Raw genomic sequence first — 16839 nt, 5'->3', positions numbered from 1 at the left:
TGGCAATTTTCTTCCTTTATTTTCTATACTGCAGCTCTGCCTGTTCAGATTGGCTGCTGTGTAAAAGCGCAAGCCCCCCAGAAAGTTAGATCATCAAGGGCTGATGTCTATCACAAGGAAAGAATCATTAGAAGCTACGAGCAACTAAACACAACCACCCTTGTGTCCGATGAGTGACATATTAATCCCCCACGTCAGCTCTGTACTAAGCTGATTATTAACTGCGGGTAACAGGAGAGACTTGTGCTCAGGTCTGTGCCGCATTGTTTTCCATCGTCTCGCCTGCCGCTCACCGCCACATGATTAATGGTGACTCCTATATAACGGGATATCGATACGACGACGACGCTGGAGGCCACATGATAGCGCTGCCTATAGTTTCCCAGAATTTCGCTTATCTGCTGACTTCTCTGTTCTCACGTCTCATTTACTTGTATATTCTGCCAACTTATTCTCTGATGAGACATCGCCCGAAAATGTTCCACGGAGACCACGTCAACCTATAGTTTATGAGTCAGAACTTTATTCTATAGCAAGATAATTTGGCATACATTGTATTGCATGTGGTGAGATTGGGATTCTGGAGATATTCTGCCATATTCACATCCAAGAGACGATTGATACCCTGACTGTCATCAATATCAGCTCAGTACAAGTCCAATATCAGGCACCCCACAAATCTGCAGAGACAAAGCCCCACAGTGCCACACTGTGCAGTGGTCATTCTTTGGTACAGCAGCTCAACTCCTATTGCAAAAAAAAATAAGATGTTGGGCATAGATGGCGCACACCATGATTTGTGACTTTTTCATGCTTGCTTTGTGGCATATAGCTATTAAAAATCCCCCCCTCTATTATTCTCACACGCATATTGTTATGTTATACAGTATATATAAGATAACATACATTGAAATTTATTCAAACCCATGAACTTTTCCACGTTATACCCACAAACGTAAATGTGTTTTCTTTGGATCTTAGTTGATACCACCACAAAGTAACAAGTATTTGTGAAGTGTAAAGGAAATGATAGTGTTGTGTAATTATTTATAAAATATAAATCTGATAATTTTGAGGTGCATTTGTATTCAGCCCTTGAGTTAATATTTTGTAGGACCACCTTTGTCTGCAATTACTGCTGCAGTCTTTTGGGGTCTGTCTTTCCAGCTTTGCACATCTAGAGGTGACATTTTCGCCCCTTCTTCTTTGCACACTCACCCTCGCACAACGACATTGGATGGAGACGTCTGTGATCAGCAATTTTCACGTCTTGTCACATATTCTCAATCTGATTTGAGGTCTGGATTGTGACTGGGGCCGTTCATATACATGAATATGCTTTCATCTAAACCATCCATTGTATCTCTGGCCGGATGTTTAGGGTCGTTGTCCTGATGGAAGGTGAACCTACGCCCCAGTGTCAAGTCTTTTGCAGCCTACAACAGGTTTTCCTCCAGGATTGCCCTGTATTTAGCTCCATTCATCTCCCCATCAACTTTGCCCCTGCTGAAGAAAATCCTCCACACAGCACGATGCTGCCACCAGCATGTGTGACTGTGGGGATGGTGTTTTCAGGCTGATGTGCAGTGTTAGTTTTTAGCAACACATAGCGTTTTGCATTTAGCTCAAAAAGTTCTACTTTGGTCTCATGTGACCAGAGCCCCTTCTTCCACATGCTTGCTGTGTCCCCTACATGTTTTTTTGCAAACTGCAAACAGGACTTCTTATGGCTTTCAAAAATAGCTTTGTCCTTGCCACTCTTCCATAAAAGCCAGATTTGTTGAGTATACGACTAATAGTTTCCTGTGGACAGATTCTCCCAACTGAGATCTCTACGGCTCCTCCAGAGTGACCATGGACCTCTTCGCTGCTTCTCTAACTAGGGCTCTCTTGCTTGGGATGTCAGTTTAGTAGGACCACCATGTCTTGGTAGGTATGGAGTTGTTTGTGCAGTCCGTGAGATGTTCACAGCTTGGGCTATTTTTTTTTATAACCTAACCCTGCTTTACTCTTCTCCACAACTTTATCTCTGACTTGTCTGGTGAGTTCTTTGGTTTTCATGATGCTGTTTTATGACTAATTTTCTCAAACAAACCTCTGAGGCCTTCACAGAATAGCTGTAGTTATACTAAGAAGAAATTACACCCAGATGGACTCAATTTACTAATTATGTGACGTCTGGAGGCGATTGGTCACTTGGGATTTTATTTAGGGGTCTCAGACTACAGGGGGCTGAATACAAATTCACCTCACAATTTTCAGATTTATATTTTTTAAATTTTTAAAAAAACAGGTATCATTTCCTTTACACTTTACAAATACTTGTTACTTTTTTGTTGGTATCACATAAAATTGCAATAAAATACATTTAAATTTGTGTGTGTAATGTGAAGAAATGTGGAAAAGTTCACTTGTAATGAATACTTTTTCATTGCACTGAGTGTGTATATATATACATATATATCTATAGTATTGTCTTTTTTTCATTCTAGGTGTGCATGTCACTAAGAAAATTGACAAAATGGGCATGAAGTCATCAGACACGGCTCAGATATTTTTCGAAGACGTCAGAGTGCCCTGTAAGCATCTGATAGGCGAGGAAGGCATGGGGTTCATCTACCAGATGCTGCAGTTCCAGGAGGAGAGAATGTGGGGTGTAGCTAATGGTAAGTAGCCATCACTTTTGGTATCTGCAAAGTGAATATTTTTGCTGAGTTTTTGTAGCAAAAACTGTGCAGAAATTCCACATTTTTGACTTCTTGAAGAGGATTTGGAGAGTTTCTGCTCCACAAACTCCTCAAAACAGCGAGGAGAACTACAACTCCCAACATGCCCTGATAGACTATGGCTCTCAGGACATGCTTGGGAATGTAATTTCCCAACAATCAGAGGTTTGAGACCAATTTATAAGAGGCTCTTGGTCAATCCTTAGTAAGAAATGATGTGACCATGACCCATAGTCCAGTTTTTCAGGTTCCCGTAGGTCCCCGTGCACGAAATATTATGAAGTAGCAGAAGGGAATGAGACATTTCCTAGTAATAAAGGACAATTAGACTTTTCCTCTTCTAGGTGGGATATAAATAGGAGCTTGGTGTTTCCAGCAGTGACGTGCACGGCCGGCTTAACACTGAGCTGTCAGCGACCGGGGAATAAGTGTCTGATTAAGTTGGAAAAATATGAAGTCGTAAGACGTCTTAAAGGGCATCTCGTCACAACGAGACGGGGCTGAGAATCCTGCGAGAGACGTGGATGTGATACATGATGTCCCGCATAGACTGGAGGTGACAAGTATCCGTCACCGGGAGAATTGCTCAATTTATTCCCATTTCTCTGCAGATGTGCAGACGGCCAGGCGCACCCAGACAGTCCGGCAGGGTTATTCAGTATTAACCCCTTAACATTGCTGGAGGTGCTGACCTTTGCGCATCTGGTTGATTTTACCTAACAAAAAAAATAGTTATTGAAATATTAAATATTATAAAATAAAAAAATAAGCATTGCTCTGAAAAGTATTTATCCCCTTCTTTATTGCTTGAACTTTCATTTATATTTTATTATTTTCTTTTTGAGAGGGGGGGGGATGTGAATGGTGGTGTGCGATACCATATTTTATCTCATATCTTTTTGTTTGTTTAAATATTTTTTAAAAATTTAAATATTTGTGACCCTTCAACAACTTTATAAGTCGGGGTGTTCGGGATCTGTCAGCGTGACGGGTGGCGCAGTTAAGTGCTATGACTACTGCCATATTATGCAAGAGCTTCAATAACCCCTTTATATGACATTGGTGCTATTGATTGCGGCATCTAAAGGAGTTTATTGCAGCTCTTGTACAATACAGCACTTCTATGTGGTTAGACAGGGGAAAGGGGAAGGGGACTTCCTCCATCACTCCATAGAGACACCACAAAACACATGCGGGGTGCTGGTAATTGCTATATGCTAATTAAGGCTCGTACCAAAGTCAAAATATAGAAAATGATTAACTAAGCAATCGGCAGATCACAGTGTGATGTCTCTAATGGTATTAAAAACACTTTTGCAAAATATAATTACTTAAAAAATACAATGAATAATAAAAAAAAAAGTATTAAATGGGGTTTTTGAGGACTTCGATACATAAGATCAATGGGGGACAATATCTGGTATTAAACAGTTTGCGATTTGCATATTTCGGGCCACACTCCGACTAGACATGCTAGGTTAGTTAAATGAGTGAGTCTGAGCACGTCTAGTCGGAATGTATGCAAATCGCATACTCATGATCACATGACCACCCGGTCTCGCCAGCAATAGCGGAAATTACTGACAGCATGCTGTGTGATGTTTCCGAAGTCCGCAGTCACAGAGAGTGACTGTAGACTTTTAGCAGAATTCCAGACACCCCCTTTAAATGTATCCTAAAATGGTACCTTTAAAATGTACAATTCATTACTCTCCCAAAAAGCAAGCCCTTCCACTGCCACAGTGGTGGAAAAATGTATAATCCTCTGAAATGTATTAACATGTTCTTATTCCATCCTTAGTTTTGACTCCTATGGAAAATCTGATAGAAGAAACTGTGAAGTACACGAGTGAGAGGAAAATCTTCAATCAGCCGCTGCTAAATAACCAGATCGTGCACTTTCGGCTGGCCGAGCTGAGCACCGAGGTGGAGCTCCTGAGGTCTCTGCTGTATCGGACCATCGGTGAGTTCTCACTTAATGCCAGACATGGTTGTTGGTTGGATCATGTACGACTCTGCTGTGTTTTAAAGGCAATGTGTCATCAGAAAATGATCTATTGTTTAAATCAGAATTTAATGTCAAATGCATTTTTAAAAATTTAATATTTTTGGGGGGTTTTGTTTTGTTTTTGTTCAATACCATTATCTCCAGCAATGTGCAAAAGTTTCAATCAGGTGTGGAAAAAAAAATGCTGTAAAAAAAAGAATCTTATCAAAAATAGAAATGGTAATAGTTTATTTTTATTAATTAAAAATTTCAAAGTGAATAAACAAAAGAGAAATGTTAATAACATCAATATCTGGTGACCACCCTTTGTCTTCATCAGTCCTTCTAGGTACGCTGGTGCAAAGTCATTGATTTTGTTGGATTATAGTCGGGAGTAACCACTTACAACAGACAGGTGATACATTGTACATTGAAACACAGCCATTAACTGAAACAGAAACAGCTATGTAGGAGGCTTAAAACTGGGTGAGGAACAGACAAACTGTGCCTCTGGTGAGGTTGTAAAAGACAGTTTCATGTTACAGATCATACACCATGGTAATACTGAGATCAGCAACAATACACAAGGTAGTTATACTGCATCAGCAAGGTTTCTCCCAAAGATTTAAAAGCAGACAGGGGTTTTAAGATGTTCTTTTGAAGAAGCAACAAGAAATGGGCAACATTGTCGACGGTAGACTTAGCTGTCGGACATGGAAACTGATGAAAGACACATCATGCTTACTTCCATTAGAAAGATGACCAGCAGTGCCATCAGCTCAGAACTGACAGCAACCAGTGGAGTCCAGCTACACCATCTACTGATTGGAAAAGTCTGGCCAGACTTCTTCATGGAAGAATTGTATCCAAAAAGCCAAACCTTCAACATGGAAACAAGGACGAGTGACTCAACTAAGCATGAAAACATAGGAACTGGGGTGCAGAAAAATGGCATCAGGTGCTCTGGATTGATGATTCAAAATGTGAAATATTTGGCTTTAACAAGAAGCAGTTTGTAGGCTGAAGGGCTGGAGATCGACACAATAATGAGGGTCTGCAAGAACAGTGAAGCATGGTGGAAGGTCCAGCAAGTGTCATTTCAGCCAATAGAGTTGGGGATTTGGTCAGGATTCATGGTTTCTTCAATGCTCAGAAACAGAGGCAGATACTTATCCATCATGCAATATCACCAGGAGGCGTCTGATTGGCTCCAAAATTATTCTGCAGCTGAACAACCACCCCAAACATCCAGCCAATGTCATTAAAAATGGGGAGTCCTGTAAGTGGTGATCTGGTCCCCACAGAGCCCTGATCTCAACATCATCCAGTCTGTCTGGGTTCTCATGAAGAGACAGAAGAATTTTCACAAGCCTCATACACAGAAGATCTGGGGTCGGGTCTCCAAGATGTTCGAAAAAAATCTCCTGCTGAGTTCCTTCAAAAACTGTGTGCAAGTGTAACAAGAAGAAGTGATGAAGAAAAGGGCGCTCACCAGATATTCATGTGTCATGTGAATTAGATTTCTCTGTCGTTCATTATTTTTACATTTTGTTAACTGATAAAAAATAAACTATTAATACTCCTTTTTTTGGAAACATTATTACCGTGCAGCATTACTGAATGTTTAAAAAAAAAATCTTGCAATTTTCAAACTGTACAATGACTGATAACACCTCTATATTCAGCAGATAACACAGGATCCACCATTCACAATAGGTGATGTCACAGCTCACCTCCTCCTCCTGTACAGTGACTGATAACACCTCTATATTCAGCAGATAACACAGGATCCACCATTCACAATAGGTGATGTCACAGCTCACCTCCTCCTCCTCATGTACAATGACTGATAACACCTCCACATACAGTAGATAACACAGGATCCACCATTAACAATAGGTGATGTCACAGCTCACCCTCCTCCTCCTGTACAATGAGTGATAACACCTCTACATACAGTAGATAACACAGAATCCACCATTCACAATAGGTGATGTCACAGCTCGCCTCCTCCTCCTCCTGTAAAATGACTGATAACACCTCTATATACAGTAGATAACACAGGTTCCACCATTCACAATAGGTGATATCACAGCTCACCTCCTCCTCCTGTACAATGACTGATAACATCTCTATATACAGCAGATAACACAGGATCCATCATTCACAATAGGTGATGTCACAGCTCACCTCCTCCTCCTCCTCCTGTACAATGACTGATAACACCTCTATATACAACAGATAACACAGGATCCACCATTCAGGTGACACTCCCTCCTCCATCATTCTCCCTCTGTGCCTAACATCTCAGAGCAGGTGCGATAACGTCACTACATGTGGAATGGGGAGGAGAGGTGAGTATTGTATTCTTTTTTTATTTTTTAATCAGTGAGTACATTGTGGTGGCCATAATACTGTATGGAGGACTATGGGGAGTGCATTATACTGTATGGAGGATTATGGGGAGTGCATTATACTATATGGAGAATTATGGGGAGTGCATTATACTATATGGAAGATTATGGGGAGCGCATTATACTGTATAGAGGATTATGGGGAGTGCATGCTACTGTATGGAGGCCTATGGGGCGTGCATTATACTATATGGAGAACTATGGGGTGTGCATTATACTGTATGGAGGATTATGGGGAGTGCATTATACTATATGGAGGATTATGGGGAGTGCATTATACTGTATGGAGGACTATGGGGGGGTGCATTATACTATATGGAGGACTATGGGGAGTGCATAATACTATATGGAGAGCTATGGGGTGTGCATTATACTATATGGAAAACTATGGGAAGTGCAGTATACTATATGGAGGGCTATGCGGGGGCTATTATAATATTTGGAGGGCTATCTGGGGGCCATTATTATATATGGAGGGCTATGTGGCAGCCTTTATACTTTATGGAGGGCTATATGGGACCATTTTACTGTATGCAAGCAATTATACTGTGTGAAGGTTTGTGTGGGGTCCATCATACTGTGTGGAGGGCTGTGTGGGGGTCATTATACTGTTTGGAGGGCTAGTGGGGTCCATTAACCTGTATGTAGACCCATTATACTGCATGGAGGGCTGTGTAGGGATCACAGTTGGGGGATCATACTATTTTGCTGTCACCATAATTTGCCGGGGGAAATGAGGTGGGGCACAGTAGGGTCATCATACTGGCATGTGGAAGGTACTGTGGAGGAATTCACTGTGGGGGTATCGTACTCAGCTGTTTGGGGGCACTTTTGTTGGCATCATATTTTATGGGTGCAATGAAAGGGGGATCTAGGAAGAAAATGTTGTAAAGACTCCAAAGTTGTGAGATGCGCTCTTCTGTGACCCTGCCGAATATATATATATATATATATTTTTTTTTATGGGAAGGGGGGCCCCTAATTAGAACTTCTGCTCTGGGGCCCATAATTTCTATGGATGTCCCTGGTCACAGTTCACCCCCTCCTCCTGTACAATGGCGTTTGCCCTGATCAGATGATCGTCAAGTGAATGGGTATTTTTAAAAGGACAATTTTGCTACTGAATCTAATGATACAGCTGTATAGGTCCTAGTATAACAATTAAAATTACACACCTGTCTTATAGCAATCCAATGTGCCAGCGCGGAGAAATCAAGAGTTGAAGTCACAAGCAAATTAGCCTGGAAATGCATTGGAGGCGTGTCAATACATGATGCATAATAACACGCGCCCAATGCACTTCTAGGCTAATTTGCATGTGGCTTCAACTCTTGATTTCTCAGCGCTGGTAATGCTTGTTACTCAATATTTGCTTTGCTGATAAATGTTTTTATTTTTTTAAATTTACTAATGATTGACTTTTTTTTTTCTGTAGGATTATATATCGATGGGAATGATGTCACCAGATTAGCTTCCATGGCCAAGTTAAAGGCCGGGCGTTTGGCAAGAGAGTTGAGTGACAGCTGCCTCCAGTTCTGGGGAGGGATGGGATTTACAAATGAAGTTCACATCAGCAGGTTTTATAGGTGAGTCCAGCGGTTCCTGACATCAGACTGTGAAGATTTATAGAGCTACGATTTTATTTTTACTCTATTTCCATTGGTAAGATAAGGTTGACCTTTAACCTCTCAACGGAACACTGAGGGCAAAACTGATACATTTCGTTTACGTGAAGATTCCAAGTGGGCGGAGCTTAACACTGGAATTCTCGCTTCACTGTTCTTTGCCTTCCTGTGTCATGCTCAGTGCCCTCAGGTTTTGGCTGAACACAATGTACTTATTTTGCCTACAGTGATCCTTTTAGAGCCAAATTTAAGTTAAAGGTAATCTGTCAGTAGAATCAACCCTCCTAGGCTGTCTATATGGGCGTGTTGGTCATAGAAAGTAACATACTTTTAAAAAGTAACATTCATTTAAAATAAACTCTGGGGGCTGATTCTCAGGGAGATCTATGTCCGGCCCATAGATCTTAACAGGTCATTTACATATTAAGGAAAAGGTGTCTGATCTCTCTATAGAGTTCTTATATATTCAGGAAATGAGTGCAGGTCCGTAATTACAGAATTCCTCAATGTCATCTACGACATCAGAAGATAAAGGTTGCAATTTTGAATACATATTAAGACTTCTGAGCTAATAGATTGGGGTTCCTTGTCTCTTGGCCATATTGGTGAGTGACTGCAAAGAGCATCTCTCGCTCTGGAGGACCCATCCTGTCCTGTATTACACAGACAACCCATTGATTTGAATGGAAATTGTGTAATACTTCATTTCTCCTGAGATGGCGCTGCAGGGAAATTATACACTTGTCAGGTTCCCCCACAGCTGATGGCTGGAAAGCACTTTGTATTTTCAAAGGAGGAATTTTTCTAAGAGGAGGAACCCCTTTAATATAGTAATAAAATAGTTTCCATATTCGGACTGGGGAAGTTCTTCATTTCTGTGAACCGGGGTCCATAAATCAGGGGGGACATAGACCAGGTTTCTTACTGTGACAGAACCTTTTTTATACTTAGAAGGAAAAATTCCACTTTTCGATGCCAGTTGCGCAATGACACGAGTTATGATACAGTTTGGGATTTACTGGACAGTATCTCAGCTCGTGAAACATTCCTACATAGCTGCACGCAGGTGGTGCCTGGCACGGCCTCGCCCGCTCAGCCCGTCACCCGCTTGTCCATCGTTTTGCTTCACTCCACAAATATTTGCATTTCCTTTAACTGTAGATGACTCCATTCCACCTGTTTATTTTTACTACGACACATGATGCAACCTGGGAGTGCCGCTGCGCGTTGCGACCCCGGCAGCTGCGATTGCTCCTCGCACTGACGATGGCATTCACTGATAATTAATAGGAGATGTTTTCGATGAGACTCATTTGTCCGATTTTATCACAAGACATGCGGATGAGGTCAGGAGATTTGGATTCTTCTTCTTTTCCAATAATTAAATGTTCTTTTCACATTTTGTACATTTCTGGAAAGCTGTGACCTCAGCAAGACCCCACTTGTACGTCGCTTGGCTTCTGTGTCTGGCACAGCAAAAGGACAAGATATTAACTTGTAAATGTGAAGTGACTGCTTTATAATGAGAGTCTCCGTCTGCCATCGCGGGGACGGGCTGATACTCTTATAAAATAGCAGCACTCTTTAAAGGGTAACCGTCGTTTTCATTTTTATTACATAAATCGATAAGATATATTACAAAGTTTCTTATTTTCCTGTATATTATCAGAGAAATCTGCTTCTTTCTCCTCCTGGATGGATCTTTTCATCTCCTTTTACATGTGAAATATACTGTATTTATTGAAGACAGATTTTCCCAGCACTGAGATAGATGACAATTGGTGCTTATAAAATTCTATGGAGAGGGGAGGAGCTAGAGGAACACACAGACATTCTACTGCAAGTTCTCCTAAAATTACAGTTACACTTCTCCATAGAACTTTATGAGCACCAACTGCCATGTGTATTCACTGAAGACACCTGTGTGGACAGTACAGTTTTAGGGCAGGTTTTTAGTCTCTTAATGTAAATGAGCATATTCCATTAACTGACAGCAAACGTACACAGGAGGCTTTTAAGGAATGCTCTAATATTCTAATATTGTTTGCAATAATGATAAATAAACATTCCGGGAAAAACTGATACATACTGTTAGAGCTTAGGGGGTGGAGTATGACATAGGAGTTCAAAAAACACCCTATAACAGGAGTACTCCAAGTACCAGGGAAGTTCTATGGTTAGCTGAAGGTCCTCAGGACAGATTCCATAGCAGATTCCTAAAATTAATCATACCCCAGACAACTAAAATTAATTAGACCCCAGAGCAGGCCCCAAAACTAATTCAAACCCCAAAATGAATCAGATTAAACTAAATCACTAAGTTTTTTTGTTTTTGTTTTTCAAACCTCATACCTGGCACCTAAAATTTAACAGACCTCAAACCACCCTAAAATCTTTCAGACCCCCAAACCTGACTTTAAAATGAATTAGACCCCAGAAACTTGGACTCTTAAAAAGAATCCAGATCCAAGACCAGACTCCTAAAATTATTTGGGACTCCAAACCAATTGTTTGCATTAATGATAAAGAAACTGATCTATACTGTTAGAGTAGGCTCTTAGGGGGCGGAGTATGACATAGAAGTTCAAAAAACACCCTATAACAGGGGAACTCCGAATACCAGGGAAGGTCTATGGTTAGCTGAATGTCCTCAGGACAGACCCCTAAAATTAGTTCAGTAATTTTGACTACAACTCCAATTAATAAGACACAAGACAAGTAAAATTAGACCCAGGGACAAAAACTAATTTAGACCCAAAAATGAATCAGATTCCAAACCAAACCCCTAAAATTTTTCCAGACCTCGTACTTAGCACCTAAAATTAAACCGACCTCACACTATCTCTAAGATAATTAAAAGGAACCTGTCATGTCCCCCAAGGCTATTAAATTGCAGATTTAGGCTATGTACACACCTTAAGAATTTGGTGCAGAAATTGCTGCATCTCTTGGCAGGAAAAACAAAGCATAAAATATTTGCGTTTTTGGTGCAGATTTCTCCACATTCATTCGTTTGGGTAAAATCTGCAGCAAAAACGCTGAAAGAATTGACATGACGCAGATATAAATGAGGAAAAAATAATCGACGTGTGCATGAGACTTCATTATTAAATCCTTCAGGTCCTGTGACAAATCTGCGCAGGAAAAAAAAAAAAAAACACGACAAATCTGCAAAGTGTGCACAGACCCATAGGATCATAGCCATCACACTGAAATTTATTCCTCCGGCTTTCAGTTACAGGGGTCGGCAGGTGGGCTTTCAGTCACTGCTCTGTACATAGTGAGTGGTGACTATGAAGACCATAACTTTGCACTTACAGATACAAAATGTTTTTTCTTTTTGTTACTTTTATTTAACATGTGCTGACAATTAACTTGTCACCCGCCCTTAATTATGTGTTTCTTCTTTTCCGCAGAGACTCCAGGCTGCTCTCGATCGGAGCCGGAGCGGATGAAGTCATGCTTGCAGTTATATGCAAATATATGGGAACCCTTCCAAGTAAAAAGTAAATCCATCTAATATCATTAACATCCTTCCAGAAAAAAAAAAATATATATATATATATAAACAAAAGAAATACAAAAAACTGGGTCAGAATCAGAAGCGAATGTAAGAAAATGTGAATGTGTCAGCAGGAAGCGCATAATTGTGTATTTTATTCTGTAACTTTGTATCTCAAGATATTAATAATGTTTTGGCAAAAATAACAATAAACAGTGATTCCGAAAACTCTAGAAGTATTTTGTCTACTTGGGTTTATCGTAGAAGAAACCGGACATGTTTTGCTATTGAGATCAGCAGAAGCCATCTGTAGGATGTTATGTAGAGATGATATAATCGCAGCACAATCTACTGCCATACAGATCTGTAGCAGTTTTAAGGCTAAAGTCCCGTCCTTAAAGATATTCTCCACTTTTGGAAATCTATTTTTATTCGAGCTTTATAACAGATGGAAATTCAGCAGCTAGTGTTCAATTTCCCTACAGCGGGGCAGGTCCATTTCTCACTTACATTAGTGATCACTACAATAGGTTTCTGCCTGGTTGGTAACTTTGCTCTTAGTGTATATTTTTGGGCACATTTTCATGGTTCATCTTTTTTTTTTGCACTTTATTGTGAGAGCCTATGTGCTCGCATGTTTCAACGTATTATTTGTCCAGAGCTGTATATTGTGATTATGACACTTGTTGCTTTTACATCAGTTGCATTTCTTATTATGCTTTAGTCATGGACTTTCTTGGGACGGCAGCTCTTGCTGTTACATGCCTCACCTGTGAGTTATACGCACGTCCTCTTTGATTATTGGAAGTTATATAAGTTTTCGCTCATGTTAATTTTCTCATGACTTGTATGAGACTCATGTTTGTCATGCTCTTTTATCATTATATTATATGTACAGAAGCCCCAGATGATGTAGAGTCTGTACATCCGGCACGTATGGAGAATACGTCTCTTTCCACTATACAGTGCTGCTCACCATTATTGGCACCCCTTCGTTTTTTCATAGACTGTACAATATTTTCAGAAATAAATGGAAATGTACCAAAGTTATATCCTCAGGATTTTTTAATTAGTGGTCCAAAGTAATACAACAATAAAACATTGCTTTACAACTTCCATGTTGCAATTTCAAGGAAGAAACAGAATAAATAGCAATAAAGGCCCCCCTAATTAATATTGGTTGCCCACCCTTTGGCATAGCTGACGGCCTCCACACGCTTCTTGTAGCCATCTATAAGCCTCCTGCACTTCTCAGCTGGAGTTTTCTCCCACTCTTCCTTTGCAGTTTGTTCAAGCTCTTGAATGTTTGCAGGGTTCTTTTTCCCAATGGCAGATTGCAGCTCACCCCAAAGATTTTCTATGGGATTGAGGTCAGAACTCATTGCTGGCCATTTTAAAACAGTCCATTTTTTCTTTTTTCAACCATTCCTGTGTTCTTTTGGATGTGTGCTCTGGGTCATTGTCTTGCTATAGGACCCATGATCTTCAACTCAAACCAAAAGTCACGACACAGCTGTCGGAGGTCCAGGGGCACCTACCCTGACCCTAACACTAAGGGGTGCCCTAGCTTTCCCTAATCTATGGCCTCTGCCCTAACTCCTGAGTTAGCCCTCCGCTTGATCTCCTCCCCCACCCTACCCAGGGAAGAGGGGCGCTACTGTGCACCGTAGTACACCATCCTGACAAACAGGGCAACACGGATGGGGGTTAACAGAAAACTCCAGGCACACAAAATATTCACACACATATAACAGAGGGGAACACCGGGGTGTGAAGGTAGAGGGGTAAGCCAAAATGGAGAAGGATAAGGAATAACCAGGCATACGAACCAGACACCAGTCACAAGTTATTCCTCCCGACCTCCTTCTCATTAGAAACTCCACTCCCTCCTAGTCATGCAGCAAACCCAAGGTAAATCTCCAACTACGCCAGACAGACTCCTTCTCCTCACTCCAGGTTAGGCAGAATGAACTGAACACCAACCTCAACTGAAGGGGCATGTGAGTGTTTATAGGGTATAACAAGAGATCACACCCCCATCAGCTGAACAATCAGCAAGGAAAACGGACATTAACCTCTGACTGCCCAAAGGAAAAAACAGCATTTAAACAGCAAAAATGACAGGGCCGTCACGAATCATTTAATACATTGTGGCACCAAGTTTTCTTAGGCCACAGCCCCACTATCAGTATTTGGTCAGTATTTTTTCTCAGGAGTAGGAGCCAAAACCAGGTGAGGAACAATCAGAGAAAAGGTATAATAGAAACAAGTCACCAATTCTGCATTTATCACCCACTCCTGGTTTTGGCTCCCACTCCTGAGAAAAAATGCTGACCGAATACTGATAGTGGGGCCGTGGCCTTACACTGGGTAGGACATTTCACTCTAAAATCTCTTGATAATTCTCTGATTTCATGATTCCTGTGATATGGTTAAGGCCTCCAGTACCAGACGCAGCAAAGCAATCCCACAGCATCATGGATCCTCCACCATGCTTAATTGTTGGTAAGGTGTTCTTTTCCTTATAAGCTTCATTGCGCCATCTGTAAACAAACTGTTGCTTTGCATTGCCAAAAAGCTCTATTTTTGTTTCCTCTGTCCACAGAACATTTTCCCAGAAAGATTGTGGTTTATCAAGGTACTCTTTGGCAAAGATCAGTCCTTCTTTTTTTATGTCATTTCTTCAGCAATGGTTTCTTCCTTGGCCTTCAACCATAAAGCTTTGCTTGGTTTAGTGTGTGGCGTATAGTACTAGTTGAAACCATGACCCCAGACTGTTGCAGGTTGGCCTTCTGGTCTTGGGATGTTCGACGTGGTGTTTTTTCCACCATTTGCACCAACCTTCAAAGACATCGCTTGTCAATTTTCCTATTTCCCCCACTATCAGGGAGGTTCTTGACGGTTCCATGCTTCGCAAACTTCTTAATAGCATTGCGCACTGTTGAAACTGGGATACCAAGGTCTTTGGAGATGGCCTTATACCCTTTGGAAGTCTTGTGTGTGCTAACAATAGCAGTTCTGATGTCCTCAAACAGCTCCTTTGTCTTCACCATTTTGACAAAGGAACAAGGCCTACCATGTGGCTTTTTAAAACACTGAAGTCATCATTCATTGGCTAATTCATGTCACATGGGCACCGACAATTAATCACAGGTGAATCTCTTTTGTGATTTACCACAGGCGAGTCAAAATGTGTTTCCATACTAAGTTAATGTAAAGGTGCCAATACCATTGACACAGCAAACTTTGGGTTTTTCTATTTTCCCTCCCATTTGTTTTTAAATTATTTTTTTATCATTTGCTCTTTTGTATTTTACACGAGTCTCTATACAAAAAAAACTGATTCATTTATTTCAGGAGATATTCCACATTATGTACTTAAACCTCATGGGTGCTAATAACAATGAGCAGGACGGTATGTGGTTATCACGTATCTGTCCCGGATGTCTGACCGCGTACAGCAGTAACAGAACAATTCACGGCCTCAGCACAGAGGTTTCACCTTCAGATCGATCTCCTGCAGAATTTACACAACATAAAAGGAGAATTTTGTCTGGAAATAAATGGGGTTTCTGGTAGGAGGAAGCCGGGGCCGCGCTGGAGAGACCATTCAATCAGAGTTATGGTGTGAAAGCCTCTCCAGCAGTGCACCCCGGGGTCCGCTTACTGTGACATTCAATCAGGCGGTAATGGCTCAGCAGAAGCGGGATTACAGAAGGGCCCGGAGCCTGCAACCAGGAAAATATCGTAGTAGAAGCGCAGCTGCCGAGCCCAGAGCGACTCCAGACTGTCTGTGTAACCAAGCGGGAAAAGACGTTAGTCAAGCTTAGGAGACCCCCAATGTCCTTCATAAGGGGCGAGTGTTGTCAGGACTCACCAAAAAAATCTGGGGATACAATCAATGGGGAGAATGTCCTATTACAGGATACAGTCGCCACTACTAATTCTGATAGTCTAAGGGTTAAAGAACTGGTTTCTCCCATGCAAAAACATTAATTGTTCAGAACTGATTGTCGCATCCAAATGGTTACGTGACGGATACTGAAGTTATCAATGATCAAAGTAATCAACTAAAATGAGCATCTTCACTTATTCCCACCATATCAATCAATGCAGCGTCCAGATTCGCTATATGGAGAAAAGTTTTGGGCCTCACTTCTTAATCCATTGAATTCCGGTTTCTCATTCAGTCCTAGCGCCCCCAGTGTAAAGTGTTTAACATCCGGCCCTCAACCCCCGGAGTATAACCCCCATTCCCCGCCATGCCGTTTGCCTTTACTAATGTGACAGCAGCCGGTGGAGCAGAGCTCACTGATACCAGCGCGGTCCTGTAATAGGAGCCACCGGGGTAACAAGTCCGTCCATGACATTTCTTCCTCCTGAATCTTCCCCCATCACCTGTGAGTGATATTATTGAGAAGTGAAAGGAACCGCAGCAACTCAGCCACGACGTGGAGGTCCCGAAACGTTACAGAGCGGGGGGCCGAGTGCTGAGGAGCAGAGGGCAGAAAAGTCACCATAACTGCAGAGTCCAGACCTTCTCTGGTATAACATCAGCACAAACACTGCGCCCCCACCGGGAGCT

At 41.4% G+C, this 16839-nt stretch overlaps 1 protein-coding gene across 3 annotated transcripts in view; it reads left to right on the top strand.

Moving 5' to 3' along the window:
* LOC141264921 (probable acyl-CoA dehydrogenase 6) overlaps positions 1-12317 on the top strand; it is a 190720-nt gene extending 178403 nt beyond the window's left edge. For all 3 annotated transcript variants that reach the window (XM_073677340.1, XM_073677341.1, XM_073677339.1), the window contains 4 exons: positions 2493-2666; positions 4528-4689; positions 8563-8713; positions 12169-12317. In XM_073677340.1, the coding sequence (XP_073533441.1) occupies positions 2493-2666; positions 4528-4689; positions 8563-8713; positions 12169-12262 (581 nt within the window). In that variant the 3' untranslated portion in view covers positions 12263-12317. The remainder of the gene's footprint in view (positions 1-2492; positions 2667-4527; positions 4690-8562; positions 8714-12168) is intronic.
* Positions 12318-16839: the final 4522 nt, after the last annotated feature.

This window comes from Phyllobates terribilis, unplaced genomic scaffold, assembly GCF_046119375.1.
Source record: "Phyllobates terribilis strain yellow unplaced genomic scaffold, ASM4611937v1 Scaffold_4__5_contigs__length_816908805, whole genome shotgun sequence".
Classification (NCBI taxonomy): domain Eukaryota; kingdom Metazoa; phylum Chordata; class Amphibia; order Anura; family Dendrobatidae; genus Phyllobates; species Phyllobates terribilis.
This window is presented reverse-complemented; position numbering and strand designations above follow the sequence as displayed.